Source organism: Embiotoca jacksoni, unplaced genomic scaffold, assembly GCF_022577435.1.
Source record: "Embiotoca jacksoni isolate LCO1_2020_lvr unplaced genomic scaffold, fEmbJac1.0.p SCAF_11, whole genome shotgun sequence".
NCBI classification, from domain to species: Eukaryota; Metazoa; Chordata; class Actinopteri; family Embiotocidae; genus Embiotoca; species Embiotoca jacksoni.
Window position 1 is genome coordinate 4,480,869 of NW_027185241.1, and position 18,686 is coordinate 4,499,554.

General features: G+C 40.2%; 2 protein-coding genes across 3 annotated transcripts; one reads left to right on the top strand and one right to left on the bottom strand.

Annotated features, from left to right (window-relative positions):
* Positions 1-650: 650 nt before the first annotated feature.
* dedd1 (death effector domain-containing 1) lies at positions 651-13,871 on the bottom strand. Of its 2 annotated transcripts, none has more exons than XM_069142409.1 (6): positions 13,806-13,871; positions 13,258-13,450; positions 12,338-12,607; positions 12,098-12,226; positions 11,459-11,599; positions 651-3,566 (listed from the first exon to the last, which is right to left on the bottom strand). In XM_069142409.1, the coding sequence occupies exons 2-6, from the start codon at positions 13,292-13,294 to the stop codon at positions 3,160-3,162; spliced, it is 984 nt and encodes a 327-aa protein (XP_068998510.1). In that variant the 5' UTR covers positions 13,295-13,450; positions 13,806-13,871; the 3' UTR covers positions 651-3,159. The 2 variants fall into 2 exon arrangements, with proteins under 2 accessions (XP_068998510.1, XP_068998509.1); XM_069142408.1 differs by having other exon boundaries at positions 12,338-12,862.
* A 320-nt stretch (positions 13,872-14,191) lies between these two features.
* Positions 14,192-17,931, top strand: rabac1 (Rab acceptor 1 (prenylated)). Its single transcript, XM_069142410.1, has 6 exons — positions 14,192-14,294; positions 15,411-15,546; positions 15,694-15,906; positions 16,170-16,267; positions 16,654-16,755; positions 16,961-17,931. Exons 2-6 carry the CDS (start codon positions 15,425-15,427, stop codon positions 17,047-17,049), a joined length of 624 nt encoding a protein of 207 aa, XP_068998511.1. The 5' UTR covers positions 14,192-14,294; positions 15,411-15,424; the 3' UTR covers positions 17,050-17,931.
* The last annotated feature ends 755 nt before the right edge of the window (positions 17,932-18,686 follow it).

Below are 18,686 nucleotides of genomic sequence, written 5' to 3' on the forward strand. Positions count from 1 at the left end.
TGTCACAGTGAAGCAAAACCACATACAGGTGTTTTGGCTCATCTCTGTTATTCTATGAAAATTAATATTACCTAATCGTTTTAAAATCTCTAATGAAAACTATACAATTTGACAACACTAAGGAATAATATGCTTATTTTTTTTCACCTCCATGAAAATTTTCCAAAAGACTTGCTATATTCTGTGGATTACAGGGCAACATGAATGGGAGATATAATGTCATATGGAAAAACAAGATTATCTCAAAGATTTCACTGAGGAACTATATTTTAACTTTTGTTTGTCCTGCAATTTAAAATAGGTGGATGGAATATTTTTTACATTGAAATCAAATCTGTTTTTCGAATTCTCTCTCAGGCAGGGTTTGTAAGTGACAATAGTATATTACTCATGCTAAATAAAGCTTTTAATATGTATATTTTACTTCTAAACTGTACAAGTGTATGAGTTTGTCCTGTACTCTGGAACATCCCTCTTTAGTCTCCTTCGATAGTCTGCCACAAAGAGGGGGCTCCTCTTTCCTTCTTTTCAATGCCCATACTGGAATTAGGGGGACAAAATTTGAATATTGAAGAAAATCTTGAAACATATTTAGATTCAGCAGGCAAAAAAAACACAAGACACAGGTATTTTCTCACATGGGAAAACATTTCTTTTTACCTCTTTTTCTCCTTTTAAAAGCTGCAACAGGAGCGCACAATCTCAAATCTAAAGGCAAACTATAAGGATGTCATTAGTGTAATATGGAGCATGGCTATAAGGGTTATTTGGAAACAATCAGAAACACTTTGATATTAATTTCATACCAGCTAAAGGCAGCCAGTAATCCAATTTTTAAATTGTAAAAGTTACATTTTAAGCAGCATCCCAAAAAAAACGCCTTGAAGGCAGAAAGTAACATTTTTATGTTTCATGTATAATTATTTAACTTGAAAATAAAAATTGTAGACTTTCAAGCAAGGAAATAACACGAGAAAAATAAATAGCACAAGTGGCGGTAATTTGATAACATGTTTGAAGCAGACATTATTCTTGGGTTTCATCATGCCGACAGCTTAGAGCAAGGAGAAATAATTAAGGATCTGATCCACGGTGACCTGCATTCGATGGAGTTCTTCAGACCATTTGGGGGCAGCGAGAGGGCACACTCCCACTAATACAGGTACAGAGGGTGGAGGATCAAGAAAAATGACAGTTGAGAGCTGTTCAAAATATCAGACGAGCACAAAGAGATTCAAGACCGAGGGATTTCAGAACAGGTACCAGATTGAGATTTGGAAAACAGTTCCTTTCAAAGACTCCGACAGGATGAAAAGTTGAGGAAATGTATTAGGGTGTTTGTTTTTTCATGAATGTACTTTAACAACTGCTTGTCTTTAAAGTGAAGTTTTCTATTTGATAGAAACAACTTTGGATAAAACCTAAAATGGAAATGTTCTCTTGCGACATTAGCAGCAAAAATATAAATAATTTTATAGTTGAGAACTAGACTGTAATCGTCATGAGACTGAAATTCTTCTATTGGTAAGTCATACAAAATTTTTACATACACATCTGTCATAATTTTTTTTTTTTAAGTCAAAAATAATATTCATAAATTGCTTTAGGCCAACAAAACCTTTATTTTTCACAGAAATGTTTTCTAATATATAAAGATTTCCACAAAAACAATTGCCCCACCAAAAGCAAATTTTCTGTTCACAAAAATGTTACCTCACTCTTTTTTTAAATTCTTTATATGAACAATATAAACAGACATGAATAAATTCCTGCTTTACCAAAAACACACAAAAGTAAAGATGGAAATCTGTCCATTGTCCCTTTCTGTGCCCGGCCCTGCAGAGACCTGCACTTCAGACAGTGTCTGCCTGCTTAAGTCATGCCTGTATGAAGGGACTTAGAGCGAGGGGCCTTATTGATCGCCTTCTATGAGTGAAGTCCAGGCATTAGTTCCAGCAGGGTGAGTAGACAGCTGTCTGTGAGCCACTCTACTGGGCCTACATAGCAGGGCTGAGTGGAGCTGGGATGTGCACTTTTGATTTTGATCTCCCCAACATCACTTCTATTGACCGACGTACTGTTCCGTGCTTTACTTGCCGAGAGAAGCACTTGCTGAGGCCTAGCTGGAAGCCCGGACACAAGCCACCATTGCATTATCCGGGTTGCCTTTGACAAGCTTGTGATGATGAATCTTCCATGGTCTGTTGAGACCTAGCCCTAATCACTGCTGTCATCTACTGGCAACCGCAGTATCCACTGACCACAGCAATCACAAGTTGAGTTATCGTTGTACACAGGGCTGAAAATTCCAGTGTTTGTTATCTAGGCGTATATGTGTGAACTCGACTCTCCAAAAGTTACTCACAAATACCGTCTGTAGTGAGAGCAGCCTACTTTTCCATCTGAGCTCAATTAATTTGATTTTTTTTTTTAAGATCGGAAACTTTACTCAGCAGGTTAGTTCCACCTTTTAATCAGTTTTAATAAGTGTCGGTGAATAATATCCTTATTCTTCAACATTTCAGTCAAAACCAAAAGAGTATCCAACAAATGATAGTGGATCGTTTGCATTTGAGAATTTCGAGACCCATGCTGGAATCCGAACAGACATTGTTTAAGTATTAATAGAAAAAAATATTCACATAATGTTTAATAAGGAGTTTGCTACGATTTTGGCCCTGTTGTCATGACAACAATATGTAGTATTTTGTATAATTTGTGGCAGCCCAGTTGTCTTAACTTTCTTAACCACAGATTGCTAATGTCATGAGGGGCTTAGCACTTGTTCTGCTGGAGCAGGCTTGCTTGTTCCTGTTCCGAGTCTAAGAAGAGAAATCTTGATATATCCTGTGTGATCTTGGTGTCTTACAAAGTAGCACCTGTGCATGAATCCAAAAGGAAAGCACATTGATCCATAATTATTATTCACCCTACAGCCACAAATACTGATCATGTTCCAACTAAAAGCTGTCAATTCTAAAAAAAATGAAGGGCCCGTTATTGACAGAACCAATGGTAAGTGCTGCCATCTAGTGGTTATTACATGGATATGCAACTACAAAAGGAGGCCTTGAAAATGCTTCCCAATTTGTCTTTCAATTACACTCCTACTCGATCTTTCAGTTTTAACATAATACACCCCAAAGAGTCTTTATGAGCCTAGAAACCCCAGTGAGTCTCTGTGCGCCCACCATTACTGGATGACAGCATTTCCCTGGCTCTCAACAGCCTTCGTCCCTCCTCGTAGTCATCTTGGTCCACACTGATCAGCAGGCGGACACCCTCCGAACCCGCTGCAATCCTCAAGGAATCAGTGATGAAGACTCCCTTCAGGGCCTCCAGCAGAGCTCCGCTCAGGTAGTCACCCCAGAAGGCCTCAAGGTTGTCCAGCTCTGTGAACTTGATGTCGCAGACGATGGAACCCAGGTCTCTGGCACGCAGCAGCATGTTGGCTTGACTGAACAACTCAAACTGCCGCTCCAGTGGCTGCCGCTTGTCCGAGGAGACACCATCGCGGAGTGCCGACTCGTGCTCCAGGTACTCAGCCCGGATACGTAGGCGGATGTCTGAAAATGGTAGAGGAAGGAGGAAGCAGTGGTGGAAAAAAAAAGGGGTGAGGTGGTGGCGAAGAGACAATGACGTGCGAAGTAATCGCAGGGAGAGGAGAGGGGAGCAAGTGAATGATGAGGGGTAACGCAAAGATGTAGTAAGGAAAGGGTGAAGGAAAGAGCGAAAAAGAAGACAGCAGTGAAAGTGAGGAAAGGTTTTGGAGAAAAGAAGTGAACAGCAGAAGTCAGATTGGATAGGCCCATAAAACAGACAGAAAAGGAGGGGTCATGAAGTCAAAACAAAGGGAAGAAAAAGAGGAACATGACAAATCATTAAAAGGTGGCTCATTAAGTTTATCTATGGTAATGCATTATATTAAGCATTAAAGGGCGCAGTGTACCAAAAAAAAAAAAGAGATTGTGACCCAATAGACTGACCACTAACTGGACTGGAAATTGTGCTTCTGGAAATACTTCAGGATATTTCTTTGGATCAAATCCTCACAAAACAGCACATGTAACGGTGCAGCAGGGCAGAGCGAAGTGTTAATTACAGGCACTGGAGTTCGACCAACCCGATCGTGTGCACAAGCCCTTCAGTTTGTTTTGGTGAAAATGAATTTGACAATTCGGAGCACTGAAAGAAATACTCATCAACTGATCCAGGGGTGTAGTTCCTTTTTCTGCCAGGCAGTTCTATCATTTTAAGTGTTACTGTCAGCTGTGTAACAAAATGACTGAATCAGAAGAAAACTGGTGCATGAGAAATTTCAGTATGACAGCCTTCAAGGGCCGGATAAATAATGGCCGTAGCGATCAAGAAATGAATACATTCAAATGAACTTGGCGCCTTGAGCAAATATCATTGTGACAGTCACGAAAGCAGGAGTGCCAAGCCCTCGAGTTTCTTTGTGTTTGAGCCTGGTGGTTAAAAGCATCAACTTCATTCTGATCAAAATGTTTAAGGCTGAGAATAAATAGCTTGTGGAGTTCCGCAGTAACAGGACTGGTGGTCATGCAACAGCACAGCGAGAAAGATTAGAGGATACATACTGTACTGAGCAAGAGCAACGCTGAGATCATCTCCCATGTCATTATTCCAGAGCTCCAAGTGGGAACCAGCTGCGGACGACTTTTGCTGCAACAAAAACCCACGTCTCCCACTCAAACCTCCTTTGTAGACGTTAACAGCATTTACCACCAGTGACATCCATTCCTCTAGAAACATTCTCATCAGTCTCTCATTGCATTTCAAAGCAGTTTTCAAGTCGAAAGTAAAACCTTGCTGAACCAAAACCGATTTGGTGCTCTCAAACTTTGAAAGAACACTTATTAGATTAAATCTTGAGATGAAAAAAAAAAAAAAGGAACCTCACAAAAGGGAGTGCTGAGACTGAAAATAAACGTTTCAGTAAAATGTTACATCAGTTTTATCTGTCAGAATAACCTGAAACCCGTATTTATGGACGGGTGGAAGCACACTGTCACATACAAGAATGTCTTCACATTGGGTGGACCCAGACTTATGTGTGTGAAGCTCATATTTATGGCTGATGGGAGGACAATGACCGGAGTCTGAGTTCAGTACAAAATGACCTTATCATTCCAAGAGAGCTCAAAGGACCCGATCTGAACAATTATCAAGGTCTGTCCCTGGTTAACTATACAGAAGCTGTACTCCCACTGATAAATGATTCAACTCAAGAGTCACGTCTTTGCTTTCTGCAGCCATATTTTGTTTGGGGCTATAGGGAACGGCACAAGGCTCAAGAGGGATAAAGTTTGGTAAATGGCAACATTAGAAATGCAAATGTTGAATTAAGGCATCGATTTTGCATCTCTTAACATTTGTTGGGAAGCGATAAGCAAACAGTGGCTTTTGCATTCATGCTTCATAAATCTGTAATTAGATTACTAAGAAAACAGAAGACTGGATCAAAGGGGACACTTAATCAATAATGTTTAAGAAATGTTGAAAATATGCAGCTTTGGAAATCAAATCTGATTGAAAACCCACTTGCAGATTGAGATCGTTCAATTTACATGTTAGTTTGCTCTCACAAAAAAGATGAAAGGCATTATGGTACAAGAATATGAAATAGCGACATTTTTACAAAGAAGACATTTGATGGTGATTTGAGAAATTATTGAATCCTGTCTGAATTACAGTATCTCAATAACTAATATTAGTCTAAAATAACTTTAATAACCTTTCTTCAGGTCAATCCAATACATCCAGATACAAGTTTGATACATTGTGGCTAGAAAAGCCTTCTCACACCACAAATCATGACTGTCATAAAATAATTTAAAGTACCTAAACCTTGGAGGAGTCTTCCTCCCCCTTTTTTCACGTTTTATTATTTTACACCGCCGGTTAACAGTGGCCTACTAACAGCTGGGAAATGTATACCATGGCAAAGATTGTATCATAAAGACCAATGTCACAAATACTACAATCGGTTACTCTAAAGTGACCAAAAAGATCGTTTATACCATACAATACAATCGATCAGGAAAGAAATTCTTGCCGTACTTTGCCACTGAGTGCTTCTACGGCAATCAGTGAAGAAGAACGCTAAGGGCCAAATGGAAACTCTGCAGGGTCCCACGGCTAAGAAGACAGTGGGTACAAAACCATTGGGGAAAAATCTATGCTGAAAAAAAATGACCACAAAAGGAGAAAAGAAAAATTTGGTCCAACCACGACAAGTCACTCACTCCTGAACACCAGAAACACGCTATTGCTAGAAGTGTGATGGTGGCTGCATCATGTTGTGGTGATGCTTTGCAGCAGCAGCTGTATCGCTTGAGAAGGTGGAAGATTAATTGAAGGCAGTAAAACCCTGAGAAATCTTGATGGAAGACCCATCGCAGTCTAATTTTCATCACAATAGTCTATACATTTTTACAATTTTTTTTTTACTTTAATAAAGTTATTAGTTCATCAGTTTTGGGAAAGAATCCACTGTGATTGTAATGATGTAAAACAATAAAAACATAAAAATGCTCAAGGTGGGAGAGGAGGGGGGGTCGAAAACAATCTTCAGTACATATCTGATCTTCGCAGGCATATTGACAAAGCAGCAGTGACAGGATTTGTTTCAGCATTTCAGTATTTTGAGGGGGAAACTGTCATAATATAAATATAAGCATCCATCTTGAAAGGGGAACAATTTACTGCAGATCACCTAACTTTTTACAATATTCAGTACGACAGAGTGAAATATTAGGTTGAGGCGCCGTTAAGAGTTTGACCTTTTGGATCATTACACTGTGTGAGGGCTGCGGCTACGATAAACACCTGCCCTTCATGCAATTACTGTATTTATGGATGGCCTCCATTTTGCCTTACCATTTCATACTGAGCAGGATGGAGGTAGAGATAGTGAAACTGAGGGGAAGGCCATTTAAAACCACAGGAACACAGTGATAGTCATTTTGTTAGGGTTACAGAGCACTTCACGCTTCATCAGACACAGAGATATCCACTTAGACAGGACATTAGGAAGCACAGCTTTCATTTTCTCACTTTAAACACCAAGCCTCATCTTCCTCATCTCAGCCCACCAAAAAAAAAAAAAAAAAAAAAAAAAAAAAAAGTTTAAGTACCCATTTACGAGGAGTCACTTGGCACGGAGAGCTTCAACTCTTTATCGATCCGTTTTTCTGCTGAACGACTGACCAAGAGAGTGGAGACTTAGGAGAGTACTGAGAGACGGGCAGACAGAACTCTCTCTTTTCCCCATAGACAAAAATCACTCTCTGTACCATTTTGCGTAGTTTGAACATTTAGTGTTCGTTCTCTCCCTCTCATTGTGTGTGAGGATACTGTTTTCCTGACACACAGGTTGGTCTGTTTTGAACTGCGAACACAGAGAAAGGAGAGAAAGAGAGAGAGAGACAAGCACAATTGGGTTGGATATCGGTTGACTGGGTTGGTTTTTCAACATCAAGCAGGCATCGCACAGCACTCACTTCTCCTAGTTGTAATGAGGTTCGAGTCAGGCCAATAGTTGGTACTGACAAGTTAATCAGCTCAGAAATGCGTTTACTGTAGCTCTACAATATAACATGGTTGTGTCTAAGTGGGATGCTTGGAATTACTCTTACCTTGACCAATCCCCTTTACCCTTACCTTCGCCAACCCATTGTTGAAGCCCCAAACTGTAGCATTAATCAACAGTGTCTATGAAACCAAGTAAGGGCCTTCACAAGCAACCCATTTAGACAGCACATAACCACTACTGAGCTGGAGGTACAAACACCTTATGGGCATTTGGAACAGCAGTTGTCATGGTCAGAATGTAATTGAGACACTTCATTGAAAATTATCTGAGAGATGAATCATGACAAGAAAGAGTATTTGAGGTCTGTTTAAATGCTAGGGGCCAGCATTGGACTGAACCGCCCTATCTATCTCTGCTCCGTCTTGACAAAGGCACACCAGGGCTTACACGGGGCACAGAGATAAGATACAGCATGAGCTTCCTTCAGCAGAGCACTGTTCGGGTTATTTTTCTCACAACCGCTTGAGTAAAGGTTACGTAAAGGTTACACAGTTGACTGTTGGCAGCCATTTTAGATTCTGTGACATTGAATGCAGGGCCAGTCCGACCAGAAGGACAGGTATCCATGCCCAATTAGCATTGAAGTAACTTGAGACTCCAGAGCTGGCTTATGTAAAGTTTTGGTTGGCCAGAATGACTTGAGCTGATTGAATCTCAAGGCGCATGTTTACAACCATTTGTAATGAGGATTGTGTGAGGGGAAACGGTGGCTCCAAAAGGTTTACCACATGCAGTGATAACTGGTACTTTCACAAACATGTCCAACATATTTCTACTTTGTCTTTGCAGGGTAAAGATTGGCCTTTATTCCTCTGAATTCAACTCTTCAGTGTACTAGCTCCTTCACCAAAACCTAACCATAAAGCTCATTTAAAAACCTGAACCACAGACCACCAAAAAGAACCATTTGCTTGCCATGTCCTTGTTTGGATTCAAGATCAATTATTCATTTTTCTTTTTATGTAAATGGTATCAGTTAAATCTAAATATTTCCCTCACTCTTGTATCACTACAAACTTGTGTTGACTTAATTTATTACTTGACCTTTATTATTGTATCCGGTGTCATCTCCTTTAACACATGTTCCAAACTCCACCCTATAACATGGGCAGACCTCGGATCACAGCGAGTACACTGGTATATGTGCTCAACTATGTATTCTATAGCATTTAAGAATATGAAACATTCAAAAAGGACAATTGCTCACTGGAGCAGTCAGCTCCAGCTGCTCACTGTAAGTCTGCTGAGTCCCTGAACCTTTAATACGATCACATATGTCAAGCAGACTGTTTTCTGTAACCTCTGCATATTCTGTTTAAATAGAGTATACAATATGATACAAATACTGTCTTTAACCTTTGCATTTCCATTGTAATGCGTCTTCATTATTCATTATTTTGATATGCTGTTAACTGGGTAACAAAGAGTGAGCATTTTTACTGGACTTTCATTAAATTACTTTAGAGTCTTTTGGTACTTTGCTGTACATTTAGCCAAACACAAGTAATCTCAACTAGCCCTGGCAAGACAGAGAAGCAGTAAGTTGGCCACATTTGTGAAAATATGTCAAGTTCTCCAGGTTTATTATCCACATAGAAAATCATGGAATTTAAACAGACTTTCACCACATATTTCCCCATTGGAATGGTTTTAGTGAAATCAAATTAAGTTGAGCTTTCCAGAGATTTTGTTTGATTTTTACATCGGCTTAGAGACTTCTTCGACAGAATCAAGGCTTACTGCTGAGGACTCTGTCCGTTCTGTGAAACACTGACACCAAGAACTCTTGTCAGAAATAGGTAGGAGTCTAAAATCTCAGACAAAATATTTTCTCTTCCACAGTGCACAACACTAAAGAACATCACAGGATGATTTTCTGAGAGCAAATTAGGTTTTCTGAAGGGGACAGGGTAGGGAGCATCTACGTTATGATACACAAGCATCGTATACAGAGCAAAGTGGCAGCACCAACCCCTGTTGTAACAAGGGGGAGAGCCTCTTTTACCTTAGGCATCGGCCCAGACTCGTGAGAGAGCGCATGACTGAAGTGATCACGCACACTGCAGTATGTATGGACAGAGTGGAGTGACAGACTTTTTTGTTTTGTTCCTCAGTCTCCCCCTCTGTCTCCATGATCCATTGTGTCTTAGGTTACTCGATCTGAGTCACAATCTTGAGTCAACCTGGTGGAATCAAATGTAGGTCAAGACAGCAACAGTTTATAGTCACAGGCACATCACTCATCCTGAATAGCTAAGAAGGGCTGTCTTTGTTAAATGTTTTTTTTTTTTTTTTTTTTTTTCTCATTCAGAGTCAGAATTATCAGGGTTGTTTTTGGTAATAAGAACTTCTGACCAATAGGCAATGATGCACGTTCAAAATAAATGTTTGAGAAATTCTGCATGAATGACTAAACAAACTTCACACAAAGGGAAACCGATGTTAGTGTTATCTCAGTCTTTTTATGCTGAGAGAAACTAGCATTGATTGATTAAAAGGCAAGCAATAGCTGAAATATGGAACAGGACATTGACAATGGAGTATGTAGTGCAGCTTTTCAGCGGAGTTAGACTGTTTCGAACAACTGCTCAAAACAATTTTTCAGGACGAGACGTAACGTTTGACATTTGTCAGAACCACCTGGTGACAACTCTGTATCAGGCTTGACAATAAAGCAGAACAACGGCTGCATCTGGTGGTCACTAGACTGGACACTTGTGTCAAAAGTATGGACAAAAGGACAGGAAAGAGCCTACAAGACTGTGCGCTTATCAACAGCAGCAACTGAACATAGTCCAATGGGTTAGAGAAAAGGGGAAATGAGGGGAATAGAAAGTGAAGAAGGGCCACATGGAGAAGGGGATAGGGCAAAAAAAAAAAAAAGCTCTCTGATGTTGTATGCACTGTCACAGTGTAACAGTGAAAACACTGTGTAAAACAGGTTGAATTATCAAGACGATGTCGATCAACTCAAAGAAAAGTGCGCACAATTCTAAGTTTTACATTATTTCTCTGTCCAACAGTTAAATCGATAGTTCTCCCCCTTTTTGTCTCAAGTTGTAAATCAAACACAGCCCTTATATTTTTGATATGGTTGAGATGTCTGCATCTGCTGCACACACAGTGAATAAGGTTTTGAGTTTCTGGTGTCACGAGACACCAAATTGAGTTGTCAGACCAAAACTAGCGCAAGCAGTTTTTCGTACATTTGGTACCAGTGCTTACATAAAGAAATCTCATAGTGGATTCAACAAAGTCCGACAACTGTGGTCAATGTACCAGAAACAATGCACAGCCAGGTGATATTATCAAATTCATTCTTACGTCCTCCTATATTTAGCATTAGGTTCGAATGTTGTCAAGATTTTTAAATCCTTATAAGACCGAAAAATCGAACTTTCTCACTGCTCTTTCCACTTTTCTTTGTCCACAAATGGGAGTGAACAAACACGGCTGAATCATTACTTTGTGATATGAATTTTTGCAAGTAGTTAATTTTTTTTTTATCAGATTCATCGTAGACTGAAATCAGCTAAACGTTTCTGTGCTTTAAGCTTTTTTTGGGATTACCCAAAATAAATAAAACGCTCTTGGTATGCAAACTATATAACGCAAAGTGAGGTTCAGCATAGACGAACAACATCATAAATAAGGAGACAAAACAGGAAGTGTGGTAATGCTAGGGACGATGTTAATATGTTGAAAAATCAAGTGTTTTTTTGTATGGTTAACTGAAAGATGGGAAAACGATCAGGAGAAGAAAGTGGCAGGGTAGGGCGCTACTGAAGGCAGGAGATGAAAAACTAAGAGACGGGTTAAGAATGCATGGGCTACACTTACCGCAGGACACTTTGTGTGGTGCTTGTGACGGAGGCAGTTGCTGGTCCTGTCTGCTTGTTTTCTTGGGTTTACGGCTCCAGCCATAACCCCTCTTCTTCCTCCGCCTCCTGGTAGGCGGCCCAGGCGTAGGAGGGTAAATACCTGGAAAAATATGGAAGGAGTTTGTGAAATTAGAGATATGACCAATGCTAGGTTATCTTAGTATTGGATTTACATTGTCCTGTTTTATTTTTGTTTCTTTTCATCCTGATTTTTTTTTTTTTTAACCAGTTGCTCCCTGATTATATATTTCTGCTTATATCAGATTAAAACGTCCTTTTTCCCCCCACGGAAAGTTCCCCACAAGAATAGAGTATTTAAGATGCACCAAAACACACCTAATCTTTAAATGTGTGCATACATATTTCTAGCTAAAAAAAAAAAGGAGGGAACAAACAAGAATCTCCTTGTTAAAAAGAATTCCAGTGCCTCTTCACTGAGAAAAAGATACGGTATTAAGTGCAGTTTATAAGTGTTATTTGCTGTAAAAAAAAAATGTAACGGATTCTGGGAAATCTGTATCCTTGACTGATAAAAAAGTTTGTGGAAACATGGTAGGCTATACTTAAAAGGCTAAATACTACACTACAGTGCACTTACCATTACTTAACCGCTGTGTGAAAGATGGTAAAGGCGTTTCTGCCTGTCTGCAGTACTGTCGCATTCCAGAGGTGCACATCAACGCTCTGGTCTCGATTCCATACCTCTGTCCGACCCTCTCTGGAGATACTGAAAAGCATAAAAACATAGATTAGTAGGCAACAGGCTATAAGGACAGGAATTTAGTAAGGACTGAGACATTCAGGCGCAGCAGTGAACATAAAAACTCAAAATCCTCACCCGTCCTCCTTTTCTTGTGGGACACTAAAGGGAGCAGATCGTGACGGGTGAGGACTCTCAGGAGTTGCAGGAGTGGCTCCAGGTTGCCATCACAGAGGTATCCTTGCCTCTCGAGCTCTAGCAACAGCTCAAGGCCACTTTTGGACTTGCAGTCCAACAAGGCCCGCTGGGACCCCTTTGGTTTCAACCGCTTCCACGCCTTTAGCAGCTCTGGACTCGGGGTCACACCCGAGTCATCTGGATCGTCCTCACTGGGCTCAACTGTCCAGCCTACTGGGTTAAGAGGGTGTGGTGCAGAACAAGTTTCATTTAGAAGGAATGACATCACTTCAATGTCAGTCTCTGTCAGCTGACAACCAACTACTTCAAAGACCTCATGGAGAGACAACATCCCGTAGTAGTTTAGGCACTCTGTTTCATCCCAGCAAAGTGAGTCCCTGACGGGGTACCCTGGGTGACGCACTGCAGCCATGGTCAGGCTTTGCCTATAGCCCCCTCACCACTTTCCCACCTCTGCCAAGACTGCTATAAAAAAAAAAAAAAAAACACATACACACACATTACTTAAAAGAAAACCATGTAAATCCAACTATACAGTAAAAAAAAAAGAAAAAAAGAAGCGATGTATGTATATAAATGTAGTTGTGCTTTTAATTCATAGAGACTGCATCCATATTTAACATAACTAGGTTAGACCTCAATTTCTGTTACATAGTAAGGGTGAATAAAATGTATTTAAGGGGGTAACATCCGTGAAAGTGCAGAGGAAAAAACCCGATGTAGCGACATACAAGCTGCATTCATCGAAAACAAGCACGTAGCAAAAAAAAAAAAAAAACCCAGCAGCAAGCCGTCTGCACTACATAGCACACAGCTAACATCGTTTCGAGGTCTGTTTCGACCACCTCAGCAGTCCTAACCTGTATCCGCCGTCAGCTCGACGCTGTCTCGAGACATGCAACGCGTCAGCCGTGAATGTGTTTACGTTCGTCGTCGTTTCAAACAATCTCTACAATGCTGGAAGCCAAAAAGTCGTTCTTCAGACGCCCAGCAGCAGCAAACAAGAGGAACAGACTTCCTCCCTTGACACGTTACGTAACGAGTCACGTTTCTCTGAGGGGAAAAAAAAACAACAAAAAAAACAACATAACGCATTTATAATTGCAGCGCAGCTGTTCAGGCGACACAAAACCCGACTAAACAAACAAATATAAATTAACAACCAATGCCACGCTCGGTGAGTTGTGACACACACGTCAGATATACTGTTCACTGTGGACTACAACGTGAATGTATTTCCGGATGTTAACGTGCATTTGCTAGTTAATACCGTTTGCTTACGTCAGCTACAAACGGGAAGCCTCGGGTCATATCAACGTCAATGTGACGATATACGCGTATAAAAGGGTTCAGTGCATTATAGAAGCGATATTTTTTTAAACAACTAAGGGAACAAGTGGCGACTCACCTTCCTAGTGTTGTTATTTTATGTTCTGGCAACTCCCACAGCATCGTGTGCAGCTGTGACAACAGGGCTGGAGCGTTGGAAAATGAACCAATCACAACCCTCCAACTGCTCGATGACGTCAGGGTATGTTTTCTGTGCGAGCTTCTCATCAACTCAGCACGACTGGAAAAAAAAAATTAAAAAAAATAAAAAACGACTCCGGGGCGGCAATTTTACTTGTATGTTCTTAACTGTAACGTCAAAAAAAAAATAATAAAAAAAAATTGAATAATAAATCGATGTCGATTTTTTTTTTTAATGGGAAATAAATAACAACAAATTTGTATGACAGCAAGCAACCCTTGGAGCCAAAGGATTGGAAGTCCTCGATGCGGCCAGTGGGGGGCGGTGTTTGACACTAGTGCAGTAGGAAGTCAAGTAGCATCCACATCATATCCGTGAACCAGAACAGCTGCTGCAGGTCCGAGGCTGTCCCTCTAAACTTCTGCTGTGAGTATTTTTTGGTTAAGCGATTATACATTTGACCGTTCAGACAGGTCCCTTTTTAAAAAAAAAAAAAAAATATATATATATCGTTTGAAACAGGCGTGTAAAGCACTTCAATGTCATGTCCGTCCAGCCCACAGTGGGTATGAACGTTAGCAGAGGAGCTAGCTGTGACAATCTGTTGAACAACCAGCAAAGTTGTTACTACACGTCAGTAATATGGTATCAACACATATGTACAGAGTTTATAAACCCCACGCAGCTGAAGTTACTTTATGAATTAAGCCGCTGTGGTTGTTTGCTGCCAGCTTCTCCAGCATCCTGCATGCTTGGTGATGTGGCAGTGACCGAGCCCTTTGTTGACTAAAAATTTCCACTGCTGAAATATTCACTGTCGCTAAACTATGTCTCCTAAACCTGAGTGAGAGGTATGAAATGCATACATCCAACTATTGTTATGAACTAAACAGCCACTAATTACTTACACTTGCTTGTGAATCTAGCTTTTAGTGTTGTTGTGAAATGTTGTTAGCACCTTACAAATCATTAAAAAAAAAAAAAAAAAATGACTACAACTATTCATATTTCAACTAATTGATGAAGGAGTTATTGATCTATTGTGAAATGTAAGTGTAAACAAATAGCCATCACAAGTTACTCGACCCAAAACTGATGTCTTGGTATTGCTCGTTTAGTTTTGACGGAGAAATATAATGATATTTGTATGGTATTAAAAAAAGCAAACACCTCATCCCCTTTGTGAAGCTTTAACCAGCAAATGTTTGGAGTTTTTCATAAAATAGATAACAAAAGTAATGAGTTATGTATCTGCTAATAGAAAGTTTAAGTGGAGCCAGTAATGATGATGAAAAATGATATTGTAATATCTTACTACACTAATTGTAAACAAAGTTTCCTATCAAAATCGTTTGTTGATATCCAGCAGTAGTCAGTATCATAATAATCTTCTTGTTTTGTCGTTCCCTGGTACAACCATCATCTACATGCCTGACAAACCATGTATGCAACCCCATAGAATACAAATAAATTGGTTAAAAGAAACTGATATCAGTAATGACATGTTTTTAAAACATTTCTTCACTTACTGCTTCCTTGCAGAACACAGTCTGTAGATGCCATCTGGAGCGCCAAAGGGGGAAAACTGTCTCGTAGACATGGACAGCAAGGCTGGAGATCTGTTCAGTGCTCAAGATGCCCATCCAACTGGCACAGGTGGAGCTGGGATCTTGGCAAAGTATGAGCTTTTTTCTTTTTTTTCAGTGGGATGTGGACCAAATTCATCACACAGTAGAGAGGGCTTGTGAGTCTGTGTCTGCTGATAATGTTTTGCATCGTCCTTCTTTATGTATTTAGCTGTTAATGTCTTTGTCTTATTTCTTAGGCTCTGGCTCCCCAAGGGCTTCTCAGCCAGTGTGGCTAAAGAGTGGATCGACAGGCGTCGGGTGTCCATTCGACCGTGGGCTGGCTTCGTAGACCAGCGCAAGTTTTCAAAGCCCCGCAATTTTGGAGAGTTGTGTCAGAGGGTGGTGAAAAATGTGGAAACTTACAACAGCAACTATACCTTCATCTTTTTGGGTCTCATCCTCTACTGCATGTAAGGCCAACAAGGAGTTTGTAATGTGTTCAGTTGTTTTGTTTTGTCAGTGTGAATATTTTCATCTACAGTGCTGCTGTTCAGCTCTTAGTCATAGTCTGTATGACAGTGCATATTGAAAGATAGGTTTTCATCCATCAGTTTCAGCCACACGGTAATGATAAAAATGATCAAATATCCATTAATTAAAGTGTTAACCTACATCTAAAAATGCTGCTGTAATTAACATAAAAATTGTTCGTACTGTTGTTTCTACTCTTCAGTATCAGCTCTCCGATGCTCCTGATTGCTTTGGCTGTGTTTGCTGGTGCCTTCTACGTCATCCACCTCAAGTCTCTGGAGTCCAAACTGGTTGTTCTTGGTGAGTAAAGCAGTCAAATACCTCACATTTAATAATTATTACATTACCAGTAAATAATATTAATCGTTGTGTCCGTGTGGAACTAGTTGGGTCAAGCCTTCCTGGGTATTCAAAATATTTAAAAATTGTGTTGTTGTTTTTTTATTTTTTTTTATTTTAACAAAAGAAGTTTTTCAGCGAATTTACTGCATTTTAATGTTAAATAAGTTAATTTATTCAAAAAAGATCAGTCATGTCAGGATCTAGTCTAAGAAAATATAATATATCCTTTACTTTTATGTATTTTCCAGTAAACCTAACCAGACTTGCTGGAGGCAGGATAAAAATACTTGAAATAAGTGACATCATTTTTGTGTTCCTAAATCTGCAAATTTCTGATCAACCAGGCAAAGAGCTGGCTGTCCCTCACCAGATGAGCCTGGCTGGAGCCGTCTCTCTTCCTGTGTTCTGGTTGGCTGGAGCTGGAACTGCAGTGTTTTGGGTGCTGGGTAAGTTCAAATTGAATTGTTCCTATTATGCATTGTTGGCGGCATGCAGAAATCTCTGTTGAACATAATTCACTGTTGCATTCAATGCCAATATCTCCATAGGATTGTTACCTAAATGGCGTTCATGTAACTAAGTGCTTATGAAATCTGTAAGAAAAACCTTTCCCATCTTATTGTCTTTTCCTTCTGTCACGTGTCCTCTCAGGAGCTACGCTGTTTGTGATTGGCTCTCATGCTGCGTTCCGTGAGATGGAGGGATCTGACATGGAGGTGCTCCTCATGGAGCCTGTGTGAAGAGCAAGCTAAACTGTCAGCAGGCGCTGGTTGACGATCAGTCTTCGCTTTGACCCTGTAATTGCGTTAGTCCACAAGGCTTGAGGAGAAGCTGCTCCTAGATCTGTTCCTTAGATATGTGTGTATCCTCTGTTACCTGTATTTTTCCTACAGCATTGTATCAAGAATGCCCTTTGTTTTGCCTCTGGAATAGCTGATGTTACACACTGCACTTATAAAACTCAATCATACACATAACTTGCCATCTGTGAAACTTAATAATTCCTCAACACGTATTTAAGCACATTATCAAGCAGATCATATCCCTTTATCTACATATTTTCAACCATGGATGCCTCTGGTTTGTGTCAAATAGTCCCTCCCTCCATGCAATGTAGCTTATACAGTAATATTTATCTCCACATTAATCTGTAATGGACTTGTCTGTGCTGTAGATATCTTAGGAAATAGTCAACAGCAATGTAGATTTCTTATGTAAAGAATGTGTAGTTTTTATACTTCTAAACTACAAAAAAAATTATTAATTTTTCAAAGGAAAAGTGCCAATTAAAGCTTTAATGCGGATGCACAAATAAAACAAAGTTTTTATGCAAGAAAATGCAAAACCAAACTTTTATTTCAGATAGGCGTCTTAATATAGATAGGTTAACGTGAATAAACCTTAAAAGGTCAGTGCTTAATCATGGTATTTTGTGTTGGGGGTAATACTCTGCTGATTGTCTGTATGCATATTTATCAGCTCTGCTTGGAACGTTCAGATCTGAAGGCCATGTCAACATGAAATCTTTTGAAATTCATTATTCATTTATTTACATTTTGATGTAAGTTGGGTGTTTTCGTATTTAAATCTTTGAAGTGCAATAAACTCCGAATGTAAGTTTAGCTTGTTACTATCTTTTTATTTAAATTAGTCTCTCCTTAAGTCGGGTGTTTGTTCTATTCCGTTAATACCGCACTTGACTTCTGTTTGTGCATGCATGGCAGGAGTTGCAGTGAACTCAGTGGCCCTCAGCACTTAGTCTGTACATTTTCTCATTATTCTGGTCCGGTCTGAATCTACAGAGGAATAGGACCGCTCCAACCCTCATGGCTCCTCGTCTATACCTCCAGCACACCAAACACTGCAGCGCTCGCCAACCCCCTCTTGTCCCCCTTTTCATGTGACCCCTGTGACCTGTGCTCTGTGACAGGCAGCCCAGTGAAAAGGACCCCATGCTCGGGTTGCCATGGCAATGACCTTGGAGGGCTCCCAGTCAGACACACACTCGTCCACGGGCACACTCGCTTACACACTGCGGCAAAGGCAAGCGATCGATATTCTATTATACGTTGGGTGGCGAGGGGGGGGAGAGGGGAGAGAGGAGAGTCGCACTGCAGTGAGCTCACTGCAGAGACACGAGGGAAATTAGAGCGAGGGTGAGAGTGACAAAGTGTATGTATGTGTGTGTGTGTGTGAGTGGGAGACTGTGTGTTTGTCATTGGACAGTGGTGGAGCGGTTGCAGAAAGTTTTTGTGTCTCTCATTTAAAGGGACATGCCCTAATTTTTCACTGGATGTGGCAAAGTGAAATCAAACAACACCCAATCCTTCAAGCTCTCATTATTGAGCTTTATATTATGTATAATTTGTTTGATTTG